This window comes from Opisthocomus hoazin, chromosome 5 (assembly GCF_030867145.1).
Source record: "Opisthocomus hoazin isolate bOpiHoa1 chromosome 5, bOpiHoa1.hap1, whole genome shotgun sequence".
Taxonomy (NCBI): domain Eukaryota; kingdom Metazoa; phylum Chordata; class Aves; order Opisthocomiformes; family Opisthocomidae; genus Opisthocomus; species Opisthocomus hoazin.
The window spans coordinates 53,408,054-53,433,039 of NC_134418.1; the positions used below are offsets into that span (position 1 = coordinate 53,408,054).

Consider the following 24,986-nt stretch of genomic DNA (forward strand, 5'->3'; position numbering starts at 1 on the left):
TGGTTCTACCCACAGCATAATACAGGTATTGTTGTTCATGGTGAATGCCTTTGTTTTACAAAGAGACTCAAGTTTTGTGGCTCCTGAGCGTGGCTGGGCACCTTCTGCCTGGAATCCTTGGCCTCACCACTCTCTCAGAGCTGTTCTTCACGTGAACAAAGAGTAAGACATTCCCATCCAATAATTTTCCTGCATTAGTATCCGGATTACCAGAAATCCAGTTTTTCTTTTTAATATCCTTCCACTTTCAAAGTTAAGGAGCCTTGCAGCAAATGAACATGTTTGGCTACAGCTCTTGCACAGGCATATAAACCCTAGATAAGCTAAAGCTGTTTTTAAAAATTGATTTTTCTTTTTCCTCAGGCAACATTGCTATGTCCACCCTCTAGTCCTTAATTGGATGTCAGAGTTAGGACATTGATAACTTGACTCACTATCAATTTAATTCTATTTTGGCTGCTGATAAAGTAATTACACCATCTGACAAAGGGAAGGACAGGCTGAGGAAGTTGGAGTAATTTGATGCTAAAATACATTGTACATTAAGATGTATCACATTGATTGTTACAAGGACATACTTACTGTGGTCCAACCGACCTGCTGACCCAGGTCTGTAAAATACAGTGTAATGATGGAGGAAACGGCAAGGCTTTGAATGTTAATGGAATCCTTCAAATAGGGCCCATCTGTAATGACAAAAAGGGACAAGGAGGTGGTGTGAACAACAGGCATCCTCTCAGAGGCTCAGCATAATGGGTAGGCTGCCCTGCTGATGGTCAAGGTGTAGATCCAACTTGTATTCTGATTTATTTTGTGACTTGGTACTTATTCTCTGGGTTAGTAACTTGGAGCATTTCTATGAGAGTTCTTCTCTCATTTTAACAAAAGCATTAGGCTGACATGACACTGGGCAGCAATGCACAGCAATTGTTACGATGCTATCTCTGCTAATCTAGACCATTAGAGACGTGCCATGCAATCACACAGACAATTTCATAGAGCACTTTTTGTTCTCTCTTGCAAGACTAATGGGAAAGTCGATGTCATGCGGTGTCTCCCTCACTGATATCTTTTGCTGAAGTGTTTGCATTGTCAGGCTATTTTACAATAGGCGACGCCATCATGATGAACACAACTTCTTGGGCAAAGGCCCACAGTCCAACGCTTCTTTGTAAGCTGTCTGACCTAGGCAGACCTAGTGTGTCTAAGCATTGCATTACTTTTCATAGTGTTCTGACTGCTTCCAGTCTGCGTGGACCTAGAGTTCAGGCAGAGACATAAAATGGCAATATCTGGTTCTCTTTTTTTTGTAGAGGCAGTAAGTTGGATATTAGGAAACCCCAGCAGCCACTGGCATGGGGTGTTGCCATGCCAACACTACTTCTCTCTTTTCCACTTTGTGTATTGTGTCTCCCTTTCAATATACGTTTGTTGACTGTTTGAGTCAGTGAGGGTGCTAAATTCCAGCAGGTGATGACCCCTCATTTGCTAGGGCTTTCCAATGATACATGTCCACAGAGCAAACGCCACACAGCTCGTGGCAGCTCTATCTCCCACTGCCATGTCCACCAAGAACTGGTGTACTAGCACAAAAAATGAGGCTGCCTCCTGCAGCCAGTTGCATCTTCTGATAAGGCTGTGAGCAAGTATTGAAATGGATAATACAGTGAGTGAGGGAAGTGAGTGAACGGTTTTAAAACCGCCTTGTCTTCATTATTTGATTGTATACTGTATTCTGAAACATTTTTACTCAGTGGTTATGAAAACCATTAGATACCTTTTTTAATGAGAAAGCTAGTAAGTTAATCTCTGATATCTACTAATGAAAAAGTGCTAGCAGTTTACCCAATAACATGAATAGAGAGAGCAATACTGTTAGGACGAGAACTTGTCAGAGGATTAGCAATATGTTAGGTGGCTGTGTTTAACTATATGAGTACTTACTGCGTTCGAGTTGCAGGCCAACACGGGAAGGGTACCATTGGGGACCTGTTCAAGTCACAAAGCATGGCTGTTAATTTAATGGTGGAGGACCTAAATTTCTCTTTCTGTTAGTATTCTTTTTAGCTGATAGCTACAAATGTGAGATTAAAAAAAATCCTCTCTGTCGTTCTCAGCTATACAAGGAGAATACAAGAGAGCTAGGAGGAGCACACAATACACACATTAGAGCAGATTCTCACTTGACTGTCGGAAGGGCCGATCTCGATGCTGAATGCTCCAACAGTGCATGAAAAATGGGCATGTGAGCACACCACTGGGAAGTATAAAGAAGACCCTGTTTATTACTTTATTTGCCAAAACTCTGTTACCAATGTGTCAGTCTTGCCCCTCTCTCCAAAATGATTTTTTTTTTACAGTCTGGTCCAAAGGGGTTGATTTTTCCCATTTAGGAATATAAAACCTTACTAGGCACATGCAGCTAGCACTAGTTCTTAAGCACGGATTAATTAGGTAAGTAGAAACACAAAAAGCAGAGGCACCTGGGTAGCTTAATATTGGGTTACATATGACTTCCATGATACTCATCAACTTAAGGATGCTCCCTTAGTAGCAGATTGTTAAATGCCCTAGTTTAAAGGTTGCTACTAGATGAGTGATAGCAGTTGGCAGTTGTTACTAGGTCTCCTTTGATGATTTTGGACAGAGAAGCATCAGTTTGTTCAAACAGGTACAGGTCTCCAGTGGCATTTGTTTCTTTCAGTGTCAGGACAAATGGGTAAGTGCCACAGAAAGACCGCAGAAGGGATTGCGGCTGTTCAAACTGTTAACTTGTCCAGCTCTCTGTAGTGCCTATACGTAGAAAGCTGTACCCCTGCAGCTGTTCTGGCTGAGTGGACAATATAAGCACTCCTCCTTTGCACCACAAAGACACCTAACCCACACACACGATTTGGTTTGCTTTTGAAGACATCGACTGAGATTTGGGGGTGGCAAAGTCTGACAGAGGAAAGTAAGGGAACAGCTGCACTATCACCACCCCCAGCCATTTCTACCACATTTGTCTTTATTTCCTTTGACACACCTTAGGACAGTTCGTAGCCTGAAAGAGATTTGCTTTGTGTTTTCAGTTCAAATTCTGGGTAAAATTGGCCAAATATAGCCATGGTTTTCTTTAGACCTATATTACAATTGTTAGTATTCCTGTATTTAAGATACAATTATTCCTGTACCTTATGCAAATGGAAAAAAAAAATCTCTGCAATGATTGTGATCAAGTGTGGGAATGTTTACCCCGAGAAGCTGTGGGAACTACTTTCCCGAAGTCCTCAGCTGGGGAAGACCTTGAGCAAACTTATAGGACTTGAAAGCTGGCTCTGCTCTGAGCAGGAGCCTGGACCAGATGGGCTCCAGAGGATGCTTCTACCTTAACTGTATTTATGGATGATCATGAAAGCTTTTTCACCCCACTGGCTGCTGGCTGGAGGGGAAGGGGAGCTGTACACAGCGTGCACTGCACTCACTGTGCAGTGGCACCCAGCACACGCTCATTTCAAAAGCACTCGGTATGCGTTTTGAAGGCAAGAACAGGCATCAGATGAACCCATGAACCAGGGCTAATAGCAGGAGGTGAGACATCCATCAAGTAAGTCGCAAGCATTTTTTTCAAGGTACCACAAAAATCTATGGCTATTAAAGATAACAAAAGGAAGATAGAGAAGGAGCAGCTGTCTGACTTGTCAAGGAAGATATGATTTGCTCCAGGACAGCAGATATCAATAGTTATTTGGGAGCCTGAAATGCAATGTACTTGTGTTAAATTGGAATCTTCCCCCGAGTGCACCCCTCCCCCCTATATTACAGTATGTTTCAATAAAAGCCCATTTACCTGATCCTGTGGCAGTGTGCTGTTAGGTATGGCTCATAATCTTCCCAAGGGCAAACAGAGGTTGTGCGTTTAAGAACGTCATCCCACATTTTCAGCCCTTTACCCTCAGTACACCATTATGTTCAAACATACTTTAAGACTGAGACAGATGGAAGTGTGCCTTTGCTGCTGCCTGCCTGCAGTGACCTTGTTATCACACCACTGTGTCTCTCTGGTTTCCAGACCATCCTTGGGGTGCTGTGTGTATTTTGCTGGAGAGACCTGGATTTAGCCGTTGGGATGTTCCTTCCAAGACCTTACTGTTGGTGGAGGGACACTAGCTAACGTCAAGTGGAAATGCTATGAAATGGAGCAGGGGGGACAAAGTCCAAACGCATCTCTGTAAGTACATTGGTTTTAGTCTGAACTTGAAAGTTTCCCACTTTCAGTCTTTACTGGCAACAGACTTCAGCAAGGCTGTTCCCAAACCGTAGCTGCCCGGAGTCCTGCACAAAACAGCGTTGCTTTCTGAAGAGAAGTGTGACCCAACTTTGTTCCTCGGGAGGTCTCAGGGGTCCGGCTGGTCTGCTCTCCCAGCCAGATGAGACTCATTTCAGAGAGGAAACCTCACACGTCCCTAGGCATCAGAGATTTGCCTGCTCACCGCTTGGTAGCAGTCAGCCAAGGGGACCCTGGCCCCACTTGTCACCATTTCCCTGCCTTCTTCCTGTGACTGTTTTCCTCAGGGATCCTCCAGTCCTCTCAATAGGAGAGCTCTGGATTTCTGTTAGGCAATGAAGGAAGCCACTCACATCTGACCTGGCTCTGGCAAACACACATTCACATCATTCCTTTAGGAGAAGAGCTGTTCTTTCTCTCAATAGTGAAAAGAAGCCAAATGCAGTGACTAATTATCACCCATATTAATTCTTGGTACTGTCTGTCAGAAAAGGGGGTTGAAGGCTTTCTTGGATACCTAGAGCCGGTACTATTTAGCAGATAAGCTTCACCTGCCATCGGAAGGAGTTTGGAAGCTCATATGGAGAGTGTATGCTCCCAGACAGAGCAAACAAGCACTCACTAAAGACAGAGACACAGCTGCAGCTGTGTGCAGAACTCCAACGCCTCTCTGCACTCTCACACCTGGCAAAGCTCCCCTTGCTCCCAATCTAAAGCTGGAGGGTTTCTCTTTTTCAAGGTTGTTTTTTTCTTTAGTAGGGTTTACTTCCCAGTTTATTCTTACTAACACTTTCCATTGGTGCCTTCTGCAGAGATTAATGGCAATCCAAGAGCATAAGCGACTGGAGTTTACCTTGTAACTTCTGTTGCACCTAAAATCAGGCATGTATCATTATTTACTTGCTGACATTGTGACGATGCATCAGAGCTGAGCCACACGGTGCTCAGTAGGTCACAGGCCCTATGTATTCCTTGTGATCAGCAGAGCTGTCCAGCTCCCTTATGCATGGTTTTGACCATGGATTTCATACTTGGAACACAGCTGTAAAAGTAACATTTCAGCCCACTTATATCCCAGACCACTTATAAGTTGAAAAAGCAGATATAGGCTGACCAGAAAATAAGAATGGCCATCATAGTTCAAACCACAGGTCTATTTAGCCAATATTATGTCCTCTGATATTTAGTCAGTATTATACCCTCTGATATTTAGCCAATATTGTGGTTCCTCCATCACATTTCTTAGATTTTCTAGCATTTGTATAGAACAGTTTTGGTTCCTTTCTTTACAGCGTGTTTGAACAGCTATTGAAATGTCATCCTGGTGTTCCATCTCCTATTTGATTATTTCTACCGTCCTGACATATCCTTCTCTTGAAGGATGTTTGTTTTGGACTTTAATATGGTCACCCTCCAACTGCACGCACATAGGCACCTGAAAGCTTTGCCTCAGCTGAAAGGTTATTCACAACCTCCTTGCTTTTAAGTGTCATCAACATCATTCTTCTCCACTGAGCAACCTGATCTAGTGAAAGATGTCCCTGCCCACGACAAGGGGGCTGGACTAGATGATCTGTGAATGTCCCTTCCAACCAAACTGTTCTACAATTCTATGATTCATTCTGTTATGATTCAGACAATGTTCCTTCCATGTGTACAGGCTTCCTTTAGTCTGGAAGTGTAAGAAATTCATTATAAGCCTTTTACCTTATTCCATCTTCTCTGTCAGGAATCTGTTCCAACTTTGTGGAAAAAAACCACACATTTATTTAAAAACAGTTGAAATATCTTAATGCTGTTAACTTTGAAGAATCATAATTTTTCAACACAGGATGGTATTTTCTTGGAATGTGACTCAATGTTTACTTTTAATAATCTCCTTTAGAAAATGGACATGAGGAAAAATACTTAATTTTGCATAGGTTATTTGTTGTACCTGCCAGTACTGAAAACAAAAGTTAAAACATAAGCAAACTGGCAAGATACATAAAAACTGACAGCTATCTTTAACTTGACCATACCCAACTATGAAACTACCTATTAATACTGGATATAAAAAGGAGACGTACTGCTATTAAACAACCATCCAAATGCTTGCTAAAATGACAGCCTCAGTGCCATGCCCAGCTGTCAATACCACTATGCAAAGATGCACAGAAAAACAAGTTCTACTAGTCCCACTGCTCACACAGTTTGTTTTTTCACTGCATTTATGTTAGAGTTTCAGTAAATGAATCAGCTGACAATCACAGGAACTGAGAACAGTTTTAAAAGCCCATATGTAGTTTTAAAAGCGTCCAAAGGTACTCTCTATCCACATGATTCAAATTGACCTTAATGTGTGCTCCATCACTTAAATATCACAAGAGGTTTTGAAAAATTAACAACTAAGAAATCTACGTACTATGTACTTTCCAATAGTTATGAAATTGAAGGGGTCAGTCTAATTTTTGTTTAGTTTCATAAAGAAACTTCCATACAAATTCTTTAGTGTGCTGCCTGTTCTATAGTAAATTACGTGATCAAATGACTATTTGTCATGAAGTAATCATGAATTTATGCAAACCTGTGTGACAGCAAAGATGTAACATGATGAAGACCTCTCTTGCTGGGAAATCCAATGTGCTCCTTAGAACACAGCCCTGCAAAATCTACTCCACTGGGGAGCGGGGAGTCTAAGAAATGCAAAACAGAGCTGACGGACACAGTTTGGAGATAATTAGCAGATTGACTTTCCATGATCAGCTAATTTTATTATCAGTTAAATCGTTTGCTGTTCATTGTATGTCACCACCCAAGCATCTCTAATAACAAATAGCCTTAATAATTACAAGAAATACCTGCTGTGATGTAAATAGGATGATATGAACAACAAAATTAGTATAATCAATCAGCAGCAGCATGTTGTTTAAATTTGGAGAAATATAGGAAATTCTGGGGACCACTGCAGCACCAATATCCCTTCTATGATCACAAAATGTTACACATCAGCTGAGAAATATAACAGCACTTGCTCATGTGAACTTAAGTATGGCTGAAATGCATTCCGCCATCTTAACTACATGGTAGTTTTGTTATCTATGTAGCAATAAGAAGAGATTGCTAGGAAAGAGTCATATATTAATATGTGTGGGGATGGTGGTTTTGTGCATAACATATAGACAGACGAACATATCAGCACACAGATGATCTGAAAACTTGCCGAAGTCTTTCGTTGACAAGTACATACTGAACAAATAGTTCTTCCATGTCCACAGCTGTGCTGATTTTGACTGGGATAGAGTTAATTTTTTCTGTATTAGCTTGCATAGGGTTATGTTTTGCATTTGTGCTGAGAACAGTGTTGATAATACAGGGATGTTTTAGTTACTGCTGAGCTGTTCTTGCACGGAGTCAACATGTGAGAACATCTTAGAGATGCTAGAGATGGCTAAACACCTGGCCACCGATGGGAAGGAGTGAATGAATTCTTTGTTTTGCTTTGCTTGCGTGCGCAGCTTTTGCTTTACCTAATAAACTGTCTTTATCTCAACCCACAAGTTTTCTCACATTTACTCTCTGATTCTGTTCTCCATCCCACCAAGGTGGAGTGAGCAAGTGGCTGTGTGGTGTTTAGTTGGTTAAACCACGACAGCAACCTTAAACAGCAACAGTCATAAGTTTTGTTTCTGTTGGTTGCAGCAGGTGTGTTTGAGCATTCTCAGGAATGCTTCTGAGAAAAGAGGAATAGATAGAGTTATCACCGTGCTGACAGTTGCAGTCTTTGCTGGACTGAAGTTTGCATATCCTTGCTTCACTGAGCTGACAGCAGGAAAGCTGGATGCTAAAATTACTTGAAGCTTTTGTCTTCTGTTTTTATTTGGAAGAAAAGGCTGTGGGATTTATTGTGCTAACATTGCACTTGAGTGATTCTTGAGCATGATGGCAATAAGCAAAGCACACCTAAGAAACCATAGTAAAACTAAGCTGGGCCACAAGAGCAAGAAAGAAGTTATTGGAAGCTACTGCTTACTATGCTTGCCTTCACTGTAGTAAATGACAGCCAACGAGCACTGCAATCTGAATGACCAGCCCACTTGAGGAACTGCAGCTCTCAGCAGCAAGCCTGGGGCAAGCAAGGCCCCAGTGTCTCTTCACATGGTCCCACTCAAAAGGGCCTCTTTGGCCACAGACCAAAAGATGTTTTGCTGATTTGGCCCACTAAATGCCAGCACGATCATCTGGGTCTTTTTCTTCAGGGCTAGTGCAGAGAGACCAGTTCTAGCCATCCCCCCCCAGGTGCTGCCCAGCTGTACTGGCCTGGCACTGTCCTGGGCTCCTGAGCCCAGCTGGGCTTGCAGTGGCCGGGCTACGAACTGTGTGCTGCTTCCACCTCTATCGCTAAGTCTTTAGGGTTCAGGGCTGGCCTTGGGAAGGCATGTGCTGGATCTGGGATTGTTCAGCTAGTCTGTGATTTTCTTGCAGAAGGACTTTTGATATGGTGTATCAGAATATTTAAAGAGCAGGAGCAGGATCTTGAACTAGATCCATGTTTTCAAGGGAAGTCAGTGGAAAGAGCAGATACAGCATGTCCTGTTCAGTAAAATCTCAACAGGCTACTGAAATAGATGTTGTTTTTAATGGCTCCATACCCAGGGATAAATCCCTTTTCTTTGTCAGATTTTTCCTCTGATTTGCTTAATTTGTAAGCTCTCCAGGGAAGATCTCTGGCCATGTGTTTTACAAAGGCACCTTGACCTCTAGTTGCTATGGAGACATAAATGACCACTTAATGACATGTGGAATTTGAAAAAGGAGCTATTTGATCACAAGCAACCATTTCTTCCTTCTGGTTTTTGTAATACATGAATGCGTCTAGCTACAGCCATACTGTCTGCACAGGGAGCGCAAGCAGTGGGCTGGCTGAACTGGTGTCTCCAGACACTGGCGAAGACCAACAGTGCTAACGACAGGGTCTGGCTAAGGGGCCGAGCAACACGCACTTCCCACAGACTGCTAAGCAAGTAAGCCCCAGCCTGACAAAGTGTCTGGCTACATACTTCCTTTTTAGCTGTCCATTTGATTATTCTCATTGGCCTTAAATTCTTAAAATCTGTGAGCATCCATTTTTCCTACATAAAGCCATGTAACTGTCACCCTGGCACCTCCACTGAAGCCCCACAGAGCTTGAGCCAGAAGGTTGTTCAGAACATACCTGACATCTCTATAGCGAAGAGTATTGTGTTGCATACAATGCCTACAGCCATTCCCCTTTAAAAGTGTCAGAATTTTGCTTTTGTTTGCCCAGGATCTGGCAAACTGGATACCCCCATCCATATGTTAGTGACTGTGCCCAGATGTTGAATTCCAGCCCATGGGACTCTGCACTTCACCTTGGGTCACAAATTCACCTGACTGCATTTTCATTGAAAAAACTTATATAAATGCCTGAACTCATCAAGGAACGGAACAATCCTCTCCCCCCCACCCTTTTTTCCCTGAAAGAAAAATCTCAGACTTAGCTATATTCTGATCAGGCAATAATGAATAAATTTCTTAAGAGTCAGCATAGTTTTTATTAATGAAGATCGATTGTTATTAGTAGTAAACAGAATATTATTTGTCATTTAGAGGTCAATTTATGTCACTAGCAGATTAAGTTTTCAATTTGCCTTCTGAAACAGCTTGACACTGAAAGTAACTGTGGAAATTTTGATAAGCAAAAGCATCAGAAACTAAAAGCAAGCAAGCATGCAACATTTAGATGCATATTTTAATATTTTTGCGACATTGCTTCTCCTTTCCACTTCAAAAAAAAAAAAGAGAAAAGGAAAAAGAAAAGCCAGCCCTGTGCATTTCAATTTTCTATGTAGCCTGCCACAGAAAGTATAATTAATTTTGATCTTTCTGTGTGGTTTTGCATTTAAACTAATGTGCGTAGCCAAGGGAAGGGAAAGGGAATGAGGGTCTCCTTTTATTTCATTAATAATAACCATAGAGCAGAATACAGCAAAACAAGACACTCTGACAAGGCTGGAGCTTGAAGCAGCGTTCCCGTGAGGGACTGCCCTTGCTCAGCGCAAGGAGGTGAGGAGGTGCCATGTGCGCGGAGCTGCTGCGGGGCCCGGCTGCGGCAGCGTGCCCATGGGGCTGGCTCCCCTCACCCGGGCTTCGTGGTGCCTTCGTTGCCTGTGGGACACGCAGTCGTGGCGCAGGGGCAAGCGCTGTCGCTGCCCAGGGGTGGTGGGCGCGTTGGTCAGTGAGGCTGGGCTCTGCGTATTGGCTTTGGGGAGTCTTTTGAGCAGGGACCCCCAAGGGAGGGCTGCGTCCTGTGACCCACGTGCTAAAATAGCACCGAGTTTGCTTTGTATTTGCAAACGGCTGTGTTCTGGCTCTGAAATGCCAGCCCCAATTAAAAGAGAGATGAGTAATTTATGCCGATTGAGGATGCGCGTTCTGGCAGTTATCTTCATCTTTGATTCTCCTGTCTCTACGTGTTCAGAAAGGGTAACGAAGATAGTTGTTGGGGTATCGGGGCGATGTGAGAACTCGAGCAGGATTGCCTTCCTAAATATAAAACCTATCGGTGAAGCCTTCATTCAAAGGGCAATCCAAACATGAGAAACTGTGTGTTAAGGACCATCCATTTGCCAAACTAAATACGTGTTTCAGGGACTAAAAATATCCTTCCTTTTCTATCTGCCTGTCCATATTCTAACATGGGATTGTTAAAAACGCAGCTCAATGTTTGGTGGTTTATGAAATCAGTTGCTGTCTGTCTGAATCTTTAACTTCTCAAATACGTTTAGTGATGTGGCAGTATCCAACCCAGCCAAGGGTTTCATAGGCAGCAATGCAGAGCGTTTAAACACAGGTATCTGACCATCCTCGTGGTCTCAGAAAACACGAGCAGTAAGATATAAAGGCCTGTTTTAAAATGCTGTTTCTTTTAAAACCTGTTTTCATGTTCAGCCTGTGCCAGGTTCTGAGAGAACAAACAGTGCTGTGCAGTGCGGTGTTACAGATACACCGTGCTTCAGGACACTGATAGCAGGGGTCATTGCCTCCGCACGTCAGAAAGCTCTAGTTTGGACACTGTGGTGATCAGCACAGCTGCTAAGCTCATGTAGGGAGCAGCTCTCCACAGAGCTGCATCAGGGCAGAGGGCTGCTGAGGCCACTGTTTCACCCCACGCTGCTTGCACGCTGCCTGGATGAGGTACGGCGCTGGCGCATGTTACAGTAGGCTTGGGGCCCTGCTGATTCATATTCCAGCATCAGAAAGTACCCAGTGGTCCAACAGTCACAGCTGATACAGCAAAGATGACTCAAAAGCTCATTTTTGCCTGCACCTCAGATGAAGTGGGCAGAGGAGAGTCCTACCCCAGGCTCTAGCTATGTTTCTTTAAAAGCATTCCTTAGTTAATTAGCTAATAAAATATGCTAATGAAGTATAATTTTCTTTCAATATTTGACTGTCCAGGGGATAGTGCTCTCTCCAGTCTCCAGTCTAATTAGGACGCATTCTCTCACTAACCCCTAACAGCAATACGTTTTTTGTATCTAATGGCCACACCAATGCCATCAACAATTAACTGAACACTTTTGAACTGACATGATTTCTTCCTCAGTGCAAATTAATTTCTCATAAATTCATTGGTAAATTCACCACACTGAAGATTAATCCCCACTAATAACAGGGCTAAATTGTAGTTTCTCTACGAGCGATGAGGAAGAGGCACCACAGATCTGCCCTGCTTTGGCAGCGGACCAGACGCTAGCATGTGAGCCAGAGGCTCAGTCACGTTCGCATGTCCTTCCTGAGAGAAGTTTATTTGGGCGGGTTTAATTCCCTGTTCCCTGAGCAGAGTCTGCAGCACCTCAGTAGCACTGGCATGAGGCTTGGGAAACTGCTCTTCCCACCTCAGCGCTGCAATAGAGGACAAATAATTTTCCCTCTGCATACTGCAGTTCCCGGGCTGTGAACCGAGGCTGTAGTACCTTTCCAGTGAATAGAGATGTTGCAAGGATAAATAGCAAACATGGCTGATTCCAGGTTGCCTCCTGTGCATGCTGCAAGTGATGCCACGAGGCAGCCGCGTAGAAAGCAGTGTAACATGCTTAAAACTGATCAGCAAATTGCTTTTCCACAGTTACACAGACATGGCCTATGAGGGACTTGATTATGCAGATATTGCTTGGTGAGTATGTTCATTCATATACTTGAGGGATGCTGTTTCATCCTGATCTATACGGCTGACACTTAGCGGCCTTTGAACAACTACTGATTTTCCTCTGTAAATGTTATAGCCACAACTCATCTAGACTGTTTGTGAACTCTGAACTTGCACTCTAATGGCAGAATATAAAAAAAAAATATTGCCTTCCTGTTAGTATGTATTTAAACAAGAGCAACATACTTTGTTCAAAGCAAACAAACCACTGGCATAACCTTCTGTTCTGTTTCTGTGCCATTTGGTAACAATTTTTGGAGCTGGCCGCCTTATTTGCAGGCAGGATTAGTTGAAAGTTTTCAAAAACGTTTTTGATGCTGTAGAAACATAGCTTTTGTTTCAGAATTCAGAGTTGTTTATGGAGCAAGTGAAACCGTATATTTCAAACCCAGAAAAAAAGCCTAGTCTTGTGTTTCGCAACTGGCTTACTGGTTCTTTTTCAACCTCCGATTTTCCATGTACAGTTCTCTTTTTAATTTTTCTACCTCCAGATTTTCTCTCTAATCACATTTATGGAATAATTTAGACCATAAACTCCCTTTTCTTTGTCTGAAGTTTTGGCAACTTCTGGTTGGCAGGCTATGAATTTGATTTTGCCTGTCTTAAGAAGAAAATGCAGTCTTGTTAACTGATGACTTATTTTTCTGAGCTGGAAACCTTGATTGGAAAACATGTTACCTCTTATATTCATTTTGATAGGAAATCAAAAGTATGAACCATATTACCCAAAAAACAAGTCAAAATGCAAGTGTGCATTGCAAACAGGTTAGTGTCTAGATTGCACGGTGCCTTAAACCCACACCCAATATATGTCATCGCAGCAGCAGCAGCAAAAGAGGTGAAGGAAAAGTTACAACTTTCCAAGGTGTGTGCTAAATAATTAAAAAGTTTATCTGAAAACAAAATAGAGCAAAGCATACACAGAAACACCCGCCTTTCCCGTGGGCTCAGATGCCTGTACCTTTATGTGGGAAATCTTGTTCAGATCATAAAGGAAATGTAGCTATATTTTGCCACATTCAAAGCTTGCCTCATACCAAGGCATCTAGCCAGCAGTGAATCCAGTGCATTTGGACTCACAGAGCTACTCAGTTCAAAATGGAAAGTTTATGACAGATCTTCAAAACCCCAAGAACAGTGTCATTTTTTTCAGGGATCAGAAATATTCCTTAAAAAAAGGTGCTGCCATGCAGTCATCTCAGTGCAAATTAAGGCAGTCCTTGGCAACAGTCAAACTAAACGATGTGTTGTCAGCTTTCTATATGTGAACACAGCAATTACTGCTCTTACCTAACGGATACCAGGGTTATCTCCAGGAAAAAACTGTCTTGCTTTCCTAAAGATGAGCATATTCCAGAGAAGTCCCCATCCACTCTTTTCTAGACATTGCTAAGCTTTCCACACTTTCAGAGGCCCTATCTGTTTGTGTATGTGTTTGCTTGTTTTCAAACATTCAAAAAAGAGATGAAAATAACGAGAAAGGGAAGGTAGTAGGTGAAAAAACAGGTAGCCTCAGAGACTGGCTTCTCTTTCCAGAATCTTTTGAGGGATTGAGATGTGCCTGTGCCCCTCTTTCCCCAGATATGAGGTGTTTGGGTCCTTCACTGAAAAATTTGAGACTAATTGGTGGAGACAGGAATTCGTTTCAATCTAACATCCATTGATAGAGTATGATTGGGGGACTGGAAATAACTAAATGCTAGACTGGAATACAGAGGTAGGCGTGCAAAGGCACGTAACATCCATTAGTAGCAATGAGAGCCACACAGTGGGCAAGACCAGCCCAGGTTTTACATCAGCACAGCTTGTGAATAAGCTGCAGATCCAGCACATCAATTATTTCAATGGTAAATCATTTCTAACAGCAAATAAGTTCAATATCATTGCCATCTGGGGACAGTTCAGAAGGAGGCAGAACTCCCCTCTACTATGTTGTTTTTATTGTGAATCATTTGTTCAGCTTCTTGTCTTTGATGCATTGCTTTCATTAACTTCAAACAGTGGCAAATATCAAGTTTTGTTTGAAAGATTTCTTATTTTGGTTGTTCTTACAGTTTCTTTCCCCCCATGCCCAAACAGGAAAATAAATAAACAAACAGGCTACAAATACGAGAGAGAGAGCGAACGCGTGTAAACAAATGCAAAACAAGTCACCATGACAGGGTGACGTCACTCACATTCGGGTCTGAATGGCCTCCCTTGCGCTCGTCTTGCTCCCCGAGCCTACCCCAGCACTGCAGCTATGTGTTACGGCACACCGCCCCTGGGCCCTGCAGATGCCGAGGGCTGCAGGAGCACAGCCAGGGAAGCTACGAGGCAGAGAGGACCTGCAGGAAAGTCTGAACTTCGCATTTAAAGCTGCTGCCTCTTCTCTAACCTGTCTAGCAGAGGTGACACCATGGGCCTTGTCATTTTTTTCTCATGCTCTCCCAGAGCTTTCCAAGAAGGAGGTAAGTTCCTCTCATTCTGGCATGGGAGATTGGCTTCCTCTTCTGTTATCCAGTGCCTGTTGGTCTCTCTCACAAGAAGTCCCTGGGACATTTCATGTGGGCCCATTCCATGCAGCTTCTTGTAATAGAAAATGTTGTATCTTTCTGTAAAGCCATCTGTCCAACCCTGGTGTCCAAAACCACAGGACTCCTATGAAAAACGTGATGTAGATGCAGACCACGTGTAAAGGCCTGAAGTGATCTTGACCCTGCCATAATCAATTGGCATCTGTCTTATTAATGAACATGAGATTCTTTTCACAATCATGAAGACCCGTTGGGGCTTTTAGTATCCTGAGTAGCTTGAATGAACATTAAACCCACATGAATCCGGTGGTGAACACCAGATTAAAGCTAGAAGTCTATGTGTTTTTCAGACAAAAAACATAATACTCGAGTTTAAATTGATGTAGGAGCTGTTTAAAAACCAAAACTACTTTGGTATCTTCTGTTAACAGTTCAGTAGGCTTTAATTCTTCATTTCACCTGAGACTAGATATTCTTTAGGGCCTGGATTACTTCTACGGGGCTTTGCACTGTCCTTTTCTCAGTTGAGCCATACGCACTAATATAAGACACATTGTAACTAAGAATAGGCAATTCTGGTAAACAAATTTTGTTGTTTCTCATCTAGACCTGTCAATTAAATCTACTGCAAAGGCAAGAAAAGCAAAGAATCTAGCTATGAAATTTCCTTTTCTTAATGAGGTATTTAAATAGCATCTCACATTTGTTCTCCGATTGTTTACATAGGATGTCATTTGTGATGCATTGTTAGAGCCCCGTAAATCTCAGCTGGGAACAATATCCCAGAGAGCAGAAAGGGCCAGTTGTGCTTCAAGCTACATCTCCATAGATTCACTGCCTTTTATTATGTTACTCATCTGAAATGATATCTGTAATCCTACTAACGAAATGCAGTAACATCAGATGAAGCAGCTGCCAAAAAAAGAGAAATAATGTGAATTTCCATTAAAGTTTTTTAGTTGATCTTCACTTTTTCCATTGCTGGTTTAAATATTGCTGGATTTTCTGAAGGTCATCTTATTTCTATGAGCTTTTAATGGATAGCTTGGCTTTTGTGTTTTAGACACCTTACTTCCTCTGGTTCAATAGGTCGTTAGGCATATATTTAAGTCATTCTTTGTCCCAAGTGTTTTTTATGGGATCACAGCCAAAACAGACAAAAGATCCCAAGGTGGATGAAAGGCAGATTAATTATCCTTTTTTTATAGATGAGAAAATGAAACTTGAAAGGGAGAAAGTGTCTAGGACACAACTCACCCCAGTCAATAGCGTGACTCCCATTGGTTTTGAATCAAGTCTTAAAGACCTGAGCCTTAAACACCACATTCATTTCAGTGGGAATCAGGAGACTTCAAAAATCCCAGTTGTGACTCTGGCTTTTATTGTTATCTTTAGAAGACAGAATCACAGAATCACAGAATCACAGAATAGTAGGGGTTGGAAGGGACCTCTGTGGGTCATCTAGTCCAACCCCCCTGCCGAAGCAGGGTCACCTACAGCAGGCTGCACAGGATCTTGTCCAGGCGGGTCTTGAATATCTCCAGAGAAGGAGACTCCACAACCTCCCTGGGCAGCCTGTTCCAGTGCTCCGTCACCCTCAGAGTGAAGAAGTTCTTCCTCATGTTCAGACGGAACTTCCTGTGCCTCAGTTTGTGCCCATTGCCCCTTGTCCTGTCACTGGGCACCACTGAAAAGAGCTTGGCCCCATCCTCCTGACACCCACCCTTCAGATATTTGTAGGCATTTATAAGGTCCCCTCGCAGCCTTCTCTTCTTCAGGCTGAACAAGCCCAGTTCCCTCAACCTCTCCTCGTAGGGGAGATGCTCCAGTCCCCTCACCATCCTCATAGCCCTCCGCTGGACTCTCTCCAGTACCTCTTCATCTTTCTTGAACTGGGGAGCCCAGAACTGGACACAGTACTCCAGATGAGGCCTCACCAGGGCAGTGTAGAGGGGAAGGAGAGCCTCCCTCGTCCTGCTGGCCACACTCTTCTTGATGCACCCCAGGATCCCATTGGCTTTCTTGGCAGCCAGGGCACACTGCTGGCTCATGGTTAACCTGTCGTCCACCAGGACACCCAGGTCCCTCTCCGCAGAGCTGCTCTCCAGCAGGTCCACCCCAAGCCTGTACTGGTGCATGGGGTTGTTCCTCCCCAGGTGCAGGACCCTGCACTTGCCCTTGTTGAACCTCACCAGGTTCCTCTCTGCCCAGCTTTCCAGCCTATCCAGGTCATGCTGAATGGCAGCACAGCCTTCTGGTGTATCTACCACACCTCCCAGTTTGGTGTCATCAGCAAACTTGCTGAGGGTACATTCTAACTCTTCATCCAGGTCGTTGATGAAGAAGTTAAACAAGATTGGGCCCAGTACTGACCCCTGGGGGACACCACTTGTCACCAGCCTCCAACTAGACTCAGCACCGCTGATGACAACCCTCTGAGTTCTGCCATTCAGCCAGTTCTCTATCCACTTCACCGACCACTCATCCAGCCCACACTTCCTCAGCTTCCCTAGGAGGATATCATGGGAGACTGTGTCGAAAGCCTTGCTGAAGTCAAGGTAGACAACATCCACGGCTCTCCCTTCGTCTACCCAGCCAGTCATGTCATTGTAGAAAGCTATCAGATTGGTCAGGCATGATTTCCCCTTGGTGAATCCATGCTGACTACTCCTGATAACCTTCTTTTCTTCCACTTGCTTCATGATGGCCTCCAGGATAAGCTGCTCCATCACCTTTCCCGGGATGGAGGTGAGGCTGACGGCCTGTAGTTCCCTGGGTCCTCCTTCTTGCCCTTTTTGAAGATTGGAGTGACATTGGCCTTTCTCCAGTCCTCGGGCACCTCTCCTGTCCTCCAGGACCTCTCAAAGATGATGGAGAGTGGCTCAGCAATGACATCCGCCAGCTCCCTCAGCACTCGTGGGTGCATTCCATCGGGGCCCATGGATTTGTGGACATCCAGATCACTTAAGTGATCCCTCACACAGTCCTCCTTGACCAAGGGAAAGTCGTCCTCTTTGTAGGCTTCATCTCTTACCCCCGGGGCCTGGGATTCCTGAGGGCCAGTCTTAGCACTGAAGACTGAAGCAAAGAAGGCATTCAGTAGCTCTGCCTTCTCCGTATCCTCCGTCACCAGGACACCCGCCTCATTCAGCAGCGGCCCCACGTTGTCCCTAGCCTTCCTTTTGCTGCTGATGTAGTTGAAGAAGCCCTTCTTGTTGTTTTTGACATCCCTTGCCAGCTTCAATTCCAGGTGAGCCTTGGCCTTCCTCGTCGCATCCCTGCATGCTCTCACCACGTTTCTGTACTCTTCCCAAGTGGCCTGTCCCTCTTTCCACATTCCATGGACCTTTCTCTTCTGCCTGATCTCCGCTAGAAGCTCCTTGTTTAACCATGCAGGTCTCCTGCCTCCTTTGCTAAATTTCTTTCTCAGGGGGATGCATTGCTCCTGTGCATGGAAGAAGTGTTGTTTAAAGAGCGACCAGCACTCATGGACCCCCCTGCCTTCGAGAGCCCTGGCCCACGGGATTCCTCCCAGTAGCTCCTTGAAGAGGGCAAAGTCAGCCCTCCTGAGGTCCAGGGTTTTGATCTTGCTTATCGCCCTGCTTCCTCCACGCAGGATCCTGAACTCAACCATTTCATGGTCACTGCAGCCGAGTCTACCTCCAACCTTCACATCCTCTACCAGTCCCTCCTTGTTTGTTAACACGAGGTCCAGCAGCGCGCCTTTCCTTGTTGGTTCCTCCACCACTTGCATCAGAAAGTTATCATCGACGCTCTGTAGGAACCTCCTGGATTGAGCCTGCCTAGCTGTATGGTCTTCCCAGCTGATGTCAGGGTGGTTGAAGTCCCCCATGAGAACCAGGGCCTGTGACTGTGAGGTTGCTTGCAGCTGCCTGTAGAAGGCCTCATCAACCTCCTCCTCCTGGTCAGGTGGCCTGTAGTATACACCCACCGTAATGTCACCCGTGTGAGCCTGTCCCTTAATTCTAACCCACAAGCTTTCAACTCGTTCCTCATTTGCCCCCAGGCCAAGCTCAATGCATTCCAGTTACTCCCTCACATATAGAGCAACTCCCCCACCTCTCCTTGTTGGCCTGTCTTTCCTAAAGAGTCTGTAGCCATCTATGACAGCATGCCAGTCATGCGAGTTGTCCCACCACGTTTCTGTGATGGCGACCAAGTCGTAGCCGTCCTGCTGTATAATGGCTTCCAGCTCCTCCTGTTTATTGCCCATGCTACGTGCATTGGTGTAAACACACTTGAGCTGGGCTGTCAATCTCACCCCTGGCCTTGGCACTCCAAGCCTAGGCTCATCCCTATTGAGCTGGGCAATATCCCCTTCCCCCTTCGAACCTGGTTTAAAGCCCTCTCAATGAGCCCCGCCAGCTCGTGGCCAAGAATTCTTTTTCCCCTAAGACCAAAATGTTTTAAAAATCTGACCCTAAAAGTCTTGCTTAAGGTCCTATGTTACTAAGTGCACTGCTTCTAAACCAGCTGGGTGAGCCAAACCTTTATCATATTTTCCTAATTCAGTACATAATTAAAATATTCTTTGTAGCCACATGTATATTTCAGAAGGTAAACCTCCAGGGATATCTGATCAGATGCTTTTCAGACTGATTAAATATGTCTTCCTCCACAGCTTAGAAAGAGATTCAAGTGCTCAGCAAAAGTGAACTGCAGGTGCCTAGTCTGGTGCGTACTCTCATTAAGCCCAGTTACGCTGGGAGTAAGGAATCAGACGTCAGCACCCCAGCTAGAAATGTCCACATGCAAATTCTGTGCTTTAGCAGTGTCAACAAGAGACACATGAATCAGGACTCAGATGGGAGGGTGATGACCACAGCTCAGGATGCAAAATAAGATCTGTGAAGTGCACAGCACTTTCTGGAGACCTACCTAATGGCTACACCACTGTGACTTCAGCTAGAGCACTCCATTGTAGTCTGTTGAACTTAGCATTACACAAGTATGCATAGAAGGTCAGTCTGACCTAATTATCTACCTAGAATATGTAGTCTAGGATTAACAGAAGTCCAAGATGTTCACAAGAGTGCCTGATACAGGAGCGTCTAATCAGAAACTACAGTCCTTTGTAGTGAAGTACATCTTGCAAGAATATGTAAGCTAACTAAGATGTTTTTGAACAAGTTGGAACAAACAGCAGAAGAATGATAAAAAGTGCCCTTAAATGAACTATCCTCTTTGTAATACTAAAAATCACACCCCTTGAGTTGGAAACCCCGGTCCAAGCAGAGACCCTGATTGATTGGGCACGCACAGTAAATTTTAGGAGTACTGTATCTCTAAACCAAAGTGAGAAGAGAACTAACCAGTCATAGTTATGAGGATATGGCTAATAGGTGGAACTGACATTTTTAACTGTATATGCAATGTGATTTGTCACCAGGTGTGCTAGCCTTGTGGAGTTACCACCTAGCACCTATCTCTGTGCAGACATGAAATAAACAGATATCTTGGCTCTGTGTGCATCTTGGATGTTGCACACAGGGTAACGAGCTCCGTTTGTGAGACAATACCATGTCTGTCCCTTTTGAAAATCCGCCATAATTGGTTTTCTGTAATTCCAACACAGAACGTGGGGGGAAAAAAGAGAGATTTTGAAGTCTACGATAAATTTTTAGTCACTTTTAAGATGAAAACCATGAGGCTAACTCAGTTTGTCCTCTTTTTCTTTTAACTGTGTTAGGTCAATGACACTATTCTCATTTCCTGACTGGCTATTGCAAAAGAAGTGAAAGTCTTCCCAGCTTTCACAGGTGTGCTTCAACTATTTTGACAGCTAAGCCATAAATTCAAGTTATGCAAATCTGTGCCAGCAGACAGAGTCTTGTATTTTGTATAGAGAGATTTGCACAGATATGCCACAAATAAGCTGAGAAGAGGTCATCTTCATGATGCTTCTTCCTGCACAGATCAGAAGTGAAGCCTACCGGACAGGCTGGCCTCATGGCTAAAGCGGCATGCCAAGGCAAGAATTTAGGTCTCTGTTCTGACATGCACACGCTGCAATGGCAGGAAGCAATTTACTCATGGATTAGATCTCTGATTGCGAGCTGGGGAGGAAGATGGTAGCGACTGGTTTGAGTTTTGTGGCAGGAGCTGTTGCCTACTTTTTGCTTAGCCTTACAAAATAAAAAATAAAGAGTTTAAGTATATACAAGCCTCACTGTGGCAGTAACAAGAAATTCAAGGAGTTTCTAGTAAACTGAGTTGTGTTGGCAGGCATAGAGAAGTAAAAAGACTTTAGGACTGTGTCATTTGAGGGATACCAAAATTCATTGTAAACTAGTCTTTTGTTGCTATCTGCTGTGAGACTAAGACAAAAGAAAAATAAATTATAAATATAAGATGAAATAAATATCATGTTTCCTCCTAATCTATCCATTTTCATTTACAAAGTCAACACAGATGAATGAGCAATCTACCCAGATGAAATCACTGTACTTCTTAGTGCCCATTTGCCGTAACTGCCTGTCCCTAGTGATTCGCCTTCAATGTTAATTTTCAATTGAGTTGTTATGACTGAAGAGAGGGGAAAATTCATTGAAAACAATAGCTGGATGTGACTGCCAACCCAAAACACTCTGCAGATCTGTGCTGGGGGCGTAACGCTGGGCCTATGAGCTCTGCAGTCAGACAGCCTGCATAGCAGGCCTGTCCCTTTGAAAATTCATTCGTGTATGGATTCGAGCTGTGACACTGGGCTAGCGTGAACTAGAAGAAGGAGTTTGAGATTTGTTAAAAGCCATAGATTTTGCAGCTGCCTTTCTGTCCAGGGACTGCATCCAGCTCAAGGCGACACATGGCACTATCAGCTTGTTGCCCTTTTTCCAAAATTTGTGCTTTTTCAAAGCCTGATCTCCTAATATAGGTCAGAAGAAAAAATCCCTCTGGAAGCCTCTATGCCCTAGATATAACTTATTTGGATCTTTTCAGTTTGTGAGACACACGAAGGGCTCTTGGTTGATTGATAGGCGGAGACTGTGAAGTCAGCTTGGGAGAGCCATAAATAGCATAATTCAGCATCTTTGAGTCCCCAGCAGGTGTATTCATGGGGCACATGAGTCTCTCCAGGCATCAAAATTGACAGATTTCATTAACTGTCTTCAACCTGAGAATCCAGCTGTATTAGACAGCGTGGAAAAATCAGAGGAACTGCAAGTTCTCAGCGAGATTGTGTTATCAGACAGCCCTGATTACACAGAGCCGGTAGGCAAGGCACTGGCTTAGCAGTCACTGTTCTCCCTGGTACTGCTCTTAATGACTAATCCCCACAGCATCCGTTCTCACCTCTCTGAGCCTTGCAGTTTAACATCGCAGCCAGCCTCTAGAAGGGAATTGCGTGATGCAGTACGAACAGGCATCCTTTCCAGCCATAGCTCTGCATCCAGCTCTTGTGTTTTAGCATAGACTTGGCAAAATATGGAGTTATTCCTTAAGCCCTTGGTTTTGGAATCATGCTAATAGCTCTCAGATATTTTTAAAAACAGGAGAGTTTCAGATTCAGGGTGTGAAAACACTGAGCAGACTTTTTGGGGAACACGCAGGATGAGAGCAGCAGGTAAAACCTGGCAGATTAATTCATCCTAACACACTGCCCTACAGCCTGTAAGGAGGAGGCTAAAAGAAAGATTGGTTCCCACCATGAAGGAGCAGTAGCACTGTCTTTCTCCTTGTTCTCTCCCTAGAAGGAAGCAACAGAAAATCTCTCAGTGGTTTTCCAGGTAACATAGCTCTTAGCATCACAATAGAAATACCTGTAAGAAGCAGTTTTAAGGTGGTATAGCAGAGTTCTGAAGTTTCCTAGTGTCCAGAAATGAGGCTGTTTATTCTTGAGTGCCATCTACTGACAATTTCTTTCTTAATGATTTACTTTCAGTGACATTGCTTATTTTAAATACCCTGTGTAACATCTGTTAGCTTAGATGGAGGAGCTGCGATTTTGGAGCTGAAAGATTAGGAGTTAGTATTTTATTGGGACAGCTGGCAGCTTGTAATGTTCCTTATTCCTTGAGCACTTTATTCCCCACTGCAGACTGGGATATTCTGCACGTGAGGTTTTCAGGTCTCTCTTCAGTTTCCCTTTTTCCTTCGACCCATCGCCAGTCTTCCTCCCGCCTGCCCTTCCTTCCCTGCCTGCTTCTTCTGCCTAGAGGGCAATTTCTGGCCTCCCTAAGCTCACTCCTCTGCCCTCGAAGAGTAGCTCTAGTTGTGCTACCTCCTTCTGCAAAAGGTTGCATCCACAAGTTCGTTACCGTATTGCAGAGATCGTATTTTCCCCTCTCCTTTCTGTTCTTCCTTTTCTTTCAAGAGCTTTTTCAGCAACTTCTGTGCAGTAACCTTGAAAATATTTAATGATCACTGACTCCGTTATATTACCTGTTCTAGAAGTATTTTATTTTAGTTATGTGATACTTGAATTAGCATTATTATTACAGTTTTTCATTTTCTATCTGTAAGATTCCCTCCCCCACCAGTCCAATACACTTTGCAAAGATAAAAATAAATTAAAGGTGAAGAGTTATTGCCAAGGGCAAGAGCTTGCAAAGTTTAGTGTACAAGATATTTCTTTCTCTATTGAAAACATAATCTTTATAGATAAAGAAAACGCCAGGTAGCTAACTCATTATAAGCAACCGAGAAAATGGGACAAGAGGCTTCCTTCTTACGCACTTACTTTTTGGCTTGGTTTCACTTCTGCAAGCTAGCCAAAGGAATGAGGAAAATAGTAGTAAAGTCACCTAGTGCACAGCACCAATTTGATTGAGGCTTCTTTGACCATACCTTAGATAATACAGTGTGATGGCCAGTAACACCCAGGCACTCAGCTGCCACTCAATTTCAGGCAGAAAACATCAAGCAGTAGAAGCGTAGACATTTTTCCACAACATACTCATATTGTGGAACTCCTTCCCAGAGGATTTTGCTGAGGTCAAAACTGTAAGTAGGTTTTAAAAGGATTAGACAGGTTCATGGTGGGCAGGTGTGAAGTTTGCTATTAAGCATGACATCCTGGATCTAACATCTGTTACAGAAAGCCCCTATAGAGACGATGGCTGGAAGGCTGCAATAGGGAAACTGCTGTTCTGTGCTGACCCTGGTGGGTGCTGCCGGTCCCTGCCAGGGGCAGCAGCTACAGCGACCAGTGGCTCATCCAAAACAGTGGTCTTCAGTCTGGAGAAAACCTCTGAATTCCCATGGAAATGGCAGTATGTCTGAAATGGTTATTCTCCACGAAGAGGTCATAGATCTCCAAACCTCCAGCAGTAAAACTGGGGTTGCCCCCATGAACTCAGTGCTACAGAAGGCACAGGGTTAGGCTTTGCCGGGTTGTTTCAGTAGAGACAGTTTTGCTGAAGCAAGGGCTGAGGAGTATTTCAGTATCTGTTGCTGGACTTCTAAGTCCATATTCTGTCTTTCGTATAAACACAGACTCAAACTAATGTTTGGCTGACTTAGAAACTACTGAGCAGTAATATGTGTCACTCGCATCCCATTTCTCTTATTTTCACGATTAACAGCCTCCCTTGCTGCAATTCGTAATTCAGGCTTTTTCATCCTTTCTTGAATCAGGCAGCAGAAACTGCTCAGTGACAGAGATGATGCGTGTGAAATTGCTGCACTGGGCTTCCTCTCACTGAAGGGCTGACAAGATACGAGCTGAGGAGAAAGCTTAATTGCATGGGTGATCAAAGGAGAATGTATGAAGACTGAGAGACTGTAAGGGGGTGTGCGTAGGAGTGTGTTTCAGCAAGAGATTATAGGGGAACATGTGAGTCTGGCACACATGAAATGACAGAAATGAATGCATGAGCTAGTACAAAATAGCGTGCTAAGCAAAGGCATCCACAGATCAGCTTCAGTCCCTTCTCAGCTCTTGCCTAAAAGAACTGTATTCTGTTAGCTGTAATCCTCCACACTATGTGAAGAGAAAAAAGGGAAGGTTTGTTCTTTGCAAGTGAGAAAG

At 43.8% G+C, this 24,986-nt stretch overlaps 1 protein-coding gene across 1 annotated transcript in view; it reads right to left on the minus strand.

Annotated features, from left to right (window-relative positions):
• Nucleotides 1-24,986, minus strand: part of TECRL (trans-2,3-enoyl-CoA reductase like) — a 68,173-nt gene that overhangs the window by 26,085 nt on the left and 17,102 nt on the right. The window contains exons 3-4 of the mRNA XM_009942302.2: nt 1,945-1,989; nt 583-686 (exon numbers count right to left, since the gene is read on the minus strand). Coding sequence (XP_009940604.1) covers nt 583-686; nt 1,945-1,989 — 149 coding nt within the window. The remainder of the gene's footprint in view (nt 1-582; nt 687-1,944; nt 1,990-24,986) is intronic.